This window comes from Glycine soja, chromosome 12 (genome assembly GCF_004193775.1).
Source record: "Glycine soja cultivar W05 chromosome 12, ASM419377v2, whole genome shotgun sequence".
NCBI classification, from domain to species: domain Eukaryota; kingdom Viridiplantae; phylum Streptophyta; class Magnoliopsida; order Fabales; family Fabaceae; genus Glycine; species Glycine soja.
Window position 1 is genome coordinate 11,955,906 of NC_041013.1, and position 9,277 is coordinate 11,965,182.

The 9,277-nt window shown below is 31.7% G+C and overlaps 2 protein-coding genes across 2 annotated transcripts; one reads left to right on the forward strand and one right to left on the reverse strand.

The window, feature by feature from the left end:
* Positions 1 to 450: 450 nt before the first annotated feature.
* LOC114378724 lies at positions 451 to 1,184 on the reverse strand. Its single transcript, XM_028337359.1, has 3 exons — positions 890 to 1,184; positions 634 to 772; positions 451 to 514 (listed from the first exon to the last, which is right to left on the reverse strand). The coding sequence occupies exons 1-3, from the start codon at positions 1,182 to 1,184 to the stop codon at positions 451 to 453; spliced, it is 498 nt and encodes a 165-aa protein (XP_028193160.1).
* Positions 1,185 to 5,891: 4,707 nt separating this feature from the next.
* LOC114380418 (dnaJ homolog subfamily B member 1-like) lies at positions 5,892 to 8,903 on the forward strand. Its single transcript, XM_028339460.1, has 3 exons — positions 5,892 to 6,358; positions 6,711 to 7,156; positions 8,290 to 8,903. Exons 1-3 carry the CDS (start codon positions 6,194 to 6,196, stop codon positions 8,726 to 8,728), a joined length of 1,050 nt encoding a protein of 349 aa, XP_028195261.1. The 5' UTR covers positions 5,892 to 6,193; the 3' UTR covers positions 8,729 to 8,903.
* Positions 8,904 to 9,277: the final 374 nt, after the last annotated feature.

Consider the following 9,277-nt stretch of genomic DNA (forward strand, 5'->3'; position numbering starts at 1 on the left):
TGCGTACTTGTTTCGAATGATGCTCTAATTTCAGTGTGTTGCAGTGTCATCATGTTGTTCATTGCATCCCAAACATTACAGAGGTCTCCAACGCTATTCTGTAATACCCTTTTCAAAGACCAATGAGCATATTCAACCCTACATTTAAAACACACAACAGACAACACAAATTAATAACAATCATTTATACTAAAACAATCATTTAAACAAACTTGACAAAAATAATAAAACATGTAAATACCTATTTGTTGTTGTGTTGCCTAGGTGCATCACCTTATTCGTCCAGACTGTGATAAACTTCTCCTTGTGTGGGACAATCCATGTCTCACATACGTAGTCAACGAACATTGGCCACGGGGAACACACTACTTGAAACCTTTGAAGTTGCTCAGGGAACTCCTGTTCCGAAGGACAATCTACCAAGTTACCCCAGCTATCCATTACGTAGTCTCAGGCATTCTTCTGACTAATTAGCAATTTGCACTTTGCCTTCACATTCTTGTCTATGTGAAACCTGCACAACAAATTAGTACACTCCGGAAACACAACTTTCACAGCATTCATCAGGACTAGGTCTCTATCTGTGACAATAACAACAGGAAAGCGATCGTTTCTTAAAAAAGGCCTCGAAACCATTCCAATGCCCATACAAGATTGTTCACGCGCTCACCCTCCGGATATGCAAACCCAGCAGAGAAAGTCATCCCGTTTGGTGTCACCCCCACAAAGTCAAGCAATGGGAGCCTGTACCTATTTGTTTTGTAGGTACTGTCTATCAAAAAAACAAGATGACATGTGTTACATAACTTAACTGCATCTGGGTGACACCAAAACAAATCACGCACCACATCTTGATCCTTCAATCTATGCCAATGAATGTATTGGTCACGTTCAAGGAGCCTCATTAGGTGTTGCATTTCAGTGTCATCTCCTCTGATTGAAGAATGATATGCACTTCTTGCATTGTAGATTTGTTTGATTGTGGTGCAACTGTTGGCGTTGTGCTCTTTCAACGTTAGCTGGATGTTTCTTGGTTTCACATTCGACTTCGTCATATCAGCAATGATATTCTTCTCATCATCTGTCAATCTCCCAGCATATGAATGTTCAACTAAGGTCTTTGCCAATTCATGGTTGTGAATCCCACATATCAGCTTCACCGTCCAACCTTCACCTCCATGCATTGGTTTTCCACGAATCTTAAAGGGACAACCACATTTTCTAGTGCCTGTGTCTCTTCTAACAAATTCTTTCTTCCTACACTTGTACTTACTGCTCCTTTCACACCCAATTAACACAAATGAAGTTCTTCCTCTGCTACCAGTATATGTATCAGACCTCATAATTACTGCAACAAAACTGTTTTCATGGGCAACCGTTCGAGTCCACTGCAAAACATCTTCTCGGGTTGCAAAGACCTAGGACACTACCACGACATATTAATTTTTACACAAATCATACATTAGACCAAACAACTCAAACTGATCGACATGATTAACTGAGAAGTATTAAAAGCGTCTGAACAATCAACATGTCCTTCATTCACACCACAATCTTGTTCATATTGAAAATCCATATCAACTTCTTCGGACATCGTACTGTAATATGCCCATTAATCTTCGTCCATCTTAATTCAAACTATAACTATCACCTAATTCAATATTCAACTAAATAATTTGAACAATACAGCAACCCAAAAAAATTTACAAACTATGAATATCGAACTAATTCAACATTTGACAACCTCACACAAATATTTAATCTACATATACATCAATATTTTAACAACAACCAAATTCAACTTTTAATTACATAATTTCAAAATTATAAACAACAAAGTTCATTTAACCAAAAAATACTTCAACCTAGGCAAAAAAATCAACACTTCAACCAAGAAATATATTTTTATGTTTCACATAAATTACAAATAGAATTAACCAAAATAACGTTCAAAATAATATTAAAACTAAAAATCATAAAACAAATTAATCCACGGAAGAAGGTTTCTTCCGCGATTGACATTACAACTGCGGAAGACAACTTCTTCCGTGGAGTCTCGCGGAAGATGTCTTCCGCGAGATTCCACGAAAGAAGATTTCTTCCGCTATTGACATTACAACTGCGGAAGACAGCTTCTTCCGCAGTAGTAATGTCAACAGCGGAAGAAAACTCTGTGGAATCTCGCGGAAAATGTTCTTCATTTGCTTCAAATCAGACACTTACATCATTCCACTACCCAAAATAAACAATGATACACAGAAAAACTATGTACCTTAGTTGACAAATATCACACCAAAGCAGAGCACAAGCACAACCAGCACGGAGAAATATCGCACAACACAAGCACCACAGAGAAACAAAGAAAGCAACGATGAAAAAAAAATAGCTTTTTATAAAAGAAAAATGTTCAGGGGTATTTTGGGGTTTTTGAAAAATTGTTGGGTGCACCAGCAATGTTGCTGGGTGCCCCTAACAATTCCCCTCATAAAAAGAGAAAGAGCACCGAGGAACCTTAGCCTGGATCCAACTCCATGATTTAATCTTCACCAAGTCCAACGCTTTATCCCCGTATGGTTGAACCCCATTGAAACACCTCTAAATTAATTGGATTAAATAGTAGTTTATTTTATTTTATGTGGAAGTAGTAGTTAATTTAATGACACTATACCTCTAATCATATACCTCTACCCATAGTGTCTTCTAGTGTTAATAGATCAATAAATACACGCGAAAATAAGTTAGTGTTCCATTAATAAATTTTATCAAATGAAGGATATAAAAGAAAAATTATAATTTATATCATACATTTTAAAATAGGTTTATATTTCTTATAATTAGGACAAAAAAATACTTATTTATTTCTTATATAAAGGATGAAATGAAACATTTTGTATATAAAAAATCTTAAATATTATCATTTGCATAGTCAAATCTCACACACACACATATATAAAGGAGGAATTAAATTACATTGATGTAACTTTGATAACTATTATATTATTCAATAACTTTCAATTGAATAATATTTTCTTAAAACTCACTGTTAGATTGAATTTTTTTTTCACATAGATCACATATGTAAAATTTTATATTAATCCAAAATAATTTGTTACTTCGTTTATATAAATTAAAATTAACGTAATATAAATATTTTAAAATATATTAAAATATGAACCATTTGTTTATCTTCTTCTTCTTGTTGTTGTTCAATTTTGACAAAATTTGATACATACAATCTTGATAATATGTAGATATAATTCAATGATTGAATTAATAAAAATTATATTCTAAATCAAATTATAAAAATGGTCTAATAGTTATTAAAGTTACATTGTTGTCAAAGTTACACCGGTGTAACTTTAATAACTACCACACCATTTTTTTCAACTTTTGACATTGTTTTTTTAGCCTTAATAATCAAAATTGTTAACGAACATGACTTGTTACTATCAAATATTTAGACTATATTTAGAGGTTTGTATAGGTTTTAAAAACAGAAGGGAGGTGTGTTTAATTTCCTTAAACCTTAGGATAAACATGTGTATGTTTCTCAAAAGATAGAAAGACATAAGTGATTTCTTTAAACCTCATGGAGTTATGTATGATTTACTTTTATCTTATACATTCATTATATATATATATATATATATATATATATATATATATATATATAATTATCTTAGATATAATATTTCTTAAGATTCTAATTGATTGACGATGTCAAAATTGACACTAACCAGTATAACCATTAACCTCTTTATTTTATTATCCCTAATCTTAAATTGATTAAAAAATTGTGGATTATAAATCTTTTATTTTCTAGTGGCAAATTGTGTTTATTTCATTTTCTCATGAATTTTCATAGTTAAATTGCCGATGACTTCAATCAACCTTCATTCATATATATTTCCCCCTCCTTTTATATAAAATATATCTAATATATATATATATATATATATATATATATATATATATAATTATCTTAAATATAATATCATTGAAGATTCTAATTATCTTTTATCTCAAATCGATGATCGTCAAAGGAGTCTAACTTGGTTAAACAAGAGTGTAAAAGTTGTTATAAATCTACTAACACTATCTTTGATTCTCACAGATGAAAATAAATCTATGATAATATCATGGATTATAAATCTTTTATTTTCCATTAGTAGACTATGTTTAATTGGTGACGACTTCAATCAATCTACATTCATATTTTTTTGTTCTCCTTTTTTAATATATATATATATATATATATATTAAAAAAGTCATGGGGATCAAGTCAAGGCCCCCCTCAAAGTAACATAAGTGCATTTGTCCTTGGTAGGAAGCACACTAAATAGTAAAATTTTCCTTTCAAATAATCTTTCCTTCTTAGCAACCAAATTATTCTAAGAGTGTCTTTGGATAGAAAATTTTAACTAAGTAAAGTAATTTATCAGAGAATTTGAATTTTTGTAATATAGAATTCATTGTTAGGATATTTTTTTGTGAAGAATTTAAAATTTTGGAATTTTAAAACAGAATTTTAAACAACTAAAAATCTGGAATTTCAATTTCCTTCTAAAATGTGAGAAATTGAAATTTTCTTCTTAGAGTTTTCTTTAAGAAATACCGTTTGAGCTCGTGCAACATCGATCCAGGAGCGTAGAGGAACACCTATAACTAACACACCAATCATATCTTATTTTTTTTCATTCATTTTTTTTCACCCTCATCATTTTAATTTTTTTTATCCAAAAATAAAATTTTGAAAATAAAAGAATTTGAATTGAAGTATTTGAAATTCTTAGAATTTAAAATTTCTCAGAATTTTTAAATTCCCCCTTGTAAATCCATTGACAATGTCTTTGATTCTCACAAACGAAAAAAAAAATATAATAAAATCATGGATTATAAATCTTTCATTTTCCACTAGTAAGTTGCATCTATTTCATTATCCCATGGATTTTCATTGTTAAATTATGGATGACTTCAATCAACCTATATTGTCTGTCCTTGGTAAGACCCATATTAAATAGTAAAAAATTTCTTTCAAATCACATTTTCTTCTTAACAACCAAATCATCTCTTGGAAAATTCAAAGATACAATATGGGTTTATAATTTTAAAGAAATTAATAAATTATGGCAATTAAAATTAATTATATTAAAATTTAAAACACTTATAATATTAGTGTGAGATTGGTGACAAACTAATCATTTTGAATAACATTACAAATTTAAAAAGACTAAAACATGATTTTAAAATGTAAAAGACCAAAGCAAGAATTACTAAACATAAGAACCAAAAGAATATTTTTAACTAATTATTTATAAGTGATTTTATATCTTTTAAATGTAGGGAGATTATCTTTGTGATAAGATATGAATTTGATAAACTTTTTTATCTTGTTTTTCATACACATTAGATGGCAAAACTAGATAGCATTATATTATGTTATAAGTGTTCGAGTAAGACCAAATTAATTAATTTATTCCAATAATCAATTATTTTTTTATAATCAATATTTCTCTCTCAAAATATTTTACACTACAAAATAAACTGTTGATTAAATATTTTTAACTAGAAATTTAATAAAATTCACTTGACAATTGAAGAAAAAAAATAAAAAATTATGATTTAAATCTTTTTTACCAACCAAAATTATTAAATAACTCCGTTCTAAAATAATAATCATCACAAATTATTCTACACAGATAAAACAAAATATTATAAGAAGTATTAACGAAAAAATGTAATTAAGATAATATTAAAAAATTAAAATAATAATTACTTTAAAATAATTTTTTTATTACACGACAAATTATAATGAAAGAGTAATAATAAATAATAATAACTAATATTTACGGAGAAAAAAATATATTTTAAACTAGATAACAGCTTACAATCAATCAATGATTTTCCAAAACATCCTAGAAGAAATAGAAAACCATCAACCGCAACCGTGTAAGTTTCTGGAACTTTCCACCATGATCGAGATCCTGCACCTGTAGAACACTAACTTCAATACCCGAATGATTTAAACACCGTATTCCTTCGACACCATTATCATCAACAACCTCAAATTCCAAGCACAAGTTCTCTGAGTTGTTTTGTGAGATAGCACATAGCATAGCAAGGAAGGAGTATTACAACCGAAACCCTGAAGAAAAAAAGAGTAGAGGAAGAAAAAACACCTGCACCACCAACGATGGGTGTGGATTACTACAAGATCTTGCAGGTTGATAGGAGCGCCAAAGACGACGACTTGAAGAAGGCTTATAGGAAACTTGCTATGAAATGGCACCCTGATAAGAACCCCAACAACAAGAAAGAAGCTGAAGCTAAGTTTAAGCAGATTTCCGAAGCATACGAGGTATGTTTTCATAAGCATGTTGCAATTTTTTTTTTTATCTTTTTGTGGAATTGGGAGTTAAATAGTGAAACTAGATCAAATATTTCATCTGGGTGTTGCTCACTTCTTCTTCTTCTATTGTGATTTCTGATGTTTTTCCATAGGGATGTTGCAATTTTGTAGCTTTTTCTGAAATTAGGAGTGAATTAATTCATCTGCTATTGTGATTTCTAATGTTTTTTTCATTAGGGTATGCAAAATTTTGAGTTTTTATTCTTCTGAAATTAGGAGTGAAACAGTGAAATCTAATAGAGAGGTTGGTCTGGGGGTGATTCTTACTCTTTTTTTTTTTTTTCCGTTGTGATTATTGAAGGTACTTAGTGATCCCCAAAAGAGAGCAATCTATGATCAATATGGAGAAGAGGGTCTGAAGGGTCAGGTTCCTCCTCCTGATGCTGGTGGTGCTGGAACTGGAACTACTTTCTTCTCCACAGGAGATATCCCGGGTTCGTTTCGGTTCAATCCGAGGAATGCCGATGACATTTTTGCAGAGTTCTTTGGTTTCTCAAGCCCATTTGGTGGAATGGGTGGGAGAGGTGGTGGCGGCAGTGGTGGTGGCATGAGATCAAGGTTCCCTGGTGGGATGTTTGGTGATGATATGTTTGCATCTTTTGGGGAAGGGGGAGGAGTACATATGAGTCAAGGTGCATCTCGGAAAGCTCCTCCCATTGAGAGTAAATTGCCCTGCACTCTTGAGGAGATATATAAAGGGACTACAAAGAAGATGAAGATCTCTAGAGAAATTGCAGATGCTAGTGGGTGAGTAGAAGTTATTGCCATGCTATTTCTTCTTCTATGTTTGAGAATCTTCTGGGTTTCTTAGTTTTTGTTGTTGTGTATGTGATATGATATCTAACATGTTAATTTTGTGCATGACTGAAAATGGTTGAACTTTCAATTGGTTGCAGAAAAAGTATAAATGGATTCACTAAGGAGAAACTAATTGATCCCAATTTTCATGACTGCAGTCTGCGATTTTCACTTATGTTGATTGCTTGGCCTGAAAAATTACACTTGAGAACATGCTCATCGGCTGTCCTTTGTGAATGCTATTTTAGCTATCCAGTGACTTGCTTTATTTTTTGGTGCATCTATTCCATCTTCTGTGTGCAATGTTCAAGCCTCCATTGATAGGTGTTTTAGTTTACACAATGGTTAATGCTTAAACGGTCTTTTTGTTAGTGTCGTTTGCTTTATTGTTTGAAGAAGAAAATTGCGTGCTACTTTCTAGTAATTATAATCAACAATGCTATTTGTATTTTGAAACATCCTGCAGTTTATCTTTTATACGCAGTAAAGTTTGTACACCCTCTCATCTTTGTGTTCAAGACATTCTTGAAGTTCTTACTATAGCTCCAAATTGAATTAAAACACTTTTAATTGCGATAGTTTTGCCTTGGGATTTTTAATATAGAAAATTTTCCAGGTTTTAACTTCTTATACAATAATTACTTCAGTTTGTCTGTGAGGCATTTGACGGATGGTGGTGGTGGATGTTCTGTTAGTGTTTTATTTCAATTTATTTTGGTACTTGTCATTCCCAGTAATGAATTTATGGAATTTAAGCTTGAAATAATAAGGGTTATTGATCTAACAAGTTAGTTAGTGCCTGACAAAGAACTTCTACTCTATAATCATTGTTTAGTTATGCTAACACGACAAAAATGCATTATTATAAACCCTTGTGCTGGAAAGTGTTCTTTTTTCTACGATCTTATGAGTAATGCCCCTTTAGGCGTGTATACACATAATCTTTTTGAATGAAATTGTGATGTTCAAGGATTATTTTAATGTGCATTCAGAGTGTACTTGCAGTTTCTTTTGATAATTACTTGTTAATTTTCATTCTGTCTCAAACCAATTATTGACGCATTCTCTTTCTTGTGGTGCAGAAAAACCATGCCAGTAGAGGAAATCTTGACCATTAATGTCAAGCCTGGCTGGAAGAAAGGAACAAAGATCACATTCCCTGAAAAGGGAAATGAACAGCCAAACGTGATGCCTGCAGACCTTGTTTTCATCATTGACGAAAAACCGCATGGCGTCTTCACTCGTGACGGAAATGACCTTGTTGTCACCCAGAAGATTTCTCTTGCAGAGGCATTAACTGGTTATACAGTGCACCTCACTACCCTAGATGGTAGAAACTTAACCATACCAATCAACAATGTTATTCATCCCAATTATGAAGAGGTTGTCCCAAGAGAAGGAATGCCACTTCCAAAAGATCCATCAAAGAAGGGGAATTTGAGGATAAAGTTTAACATCAAGTTCCCAACTAGGCTCACTGAAGAGCAAAAAGCAGGAATCAGAAAACTCTTAAATGCCTAAGCGTGAGATAGTATAGTATTTGTCAGATTCCCCCCTGGGAACTACTTTTTTTTTTTTTTGTGAAGATGTAAGATATACCAATATATTTTGGTTGATTCCCCCTGCGAAAAAATTTTGATTTGATTATTTTTGTGTGGTTTATCAGTTAATAATGTGCAAAGCTTTTAAATCCTTATAATATTATAGCAAGGGATCAACTATCGTTAGGATTACATGCTCAAAATGTTTGCTTCTCAAAAAACAAAAAAAATTGTTCAAAATGCTTAAATAAAAAGGAAATGTTTTTGGCACCATGTAGCTTTGCATATAGTTTATTCTTGTAAGGGAGCAATAGCAATCCAAATCAATGTAAATTTAACTCATAAAAGGTGCTATCTTAGATTGCTTTTACACCCTGACGGGGAGTCCAAATTTAGATTCGGTTCCTTTAATGTACATTGTTTCGTTAATGATGAGAAAATTAATTGAAGTGAATTGTTTAATTGTTGATAAGAGAATTAGTGATCGATACCCGTATATAGATCTACAAAGTTTTTCCTAACTTTGACT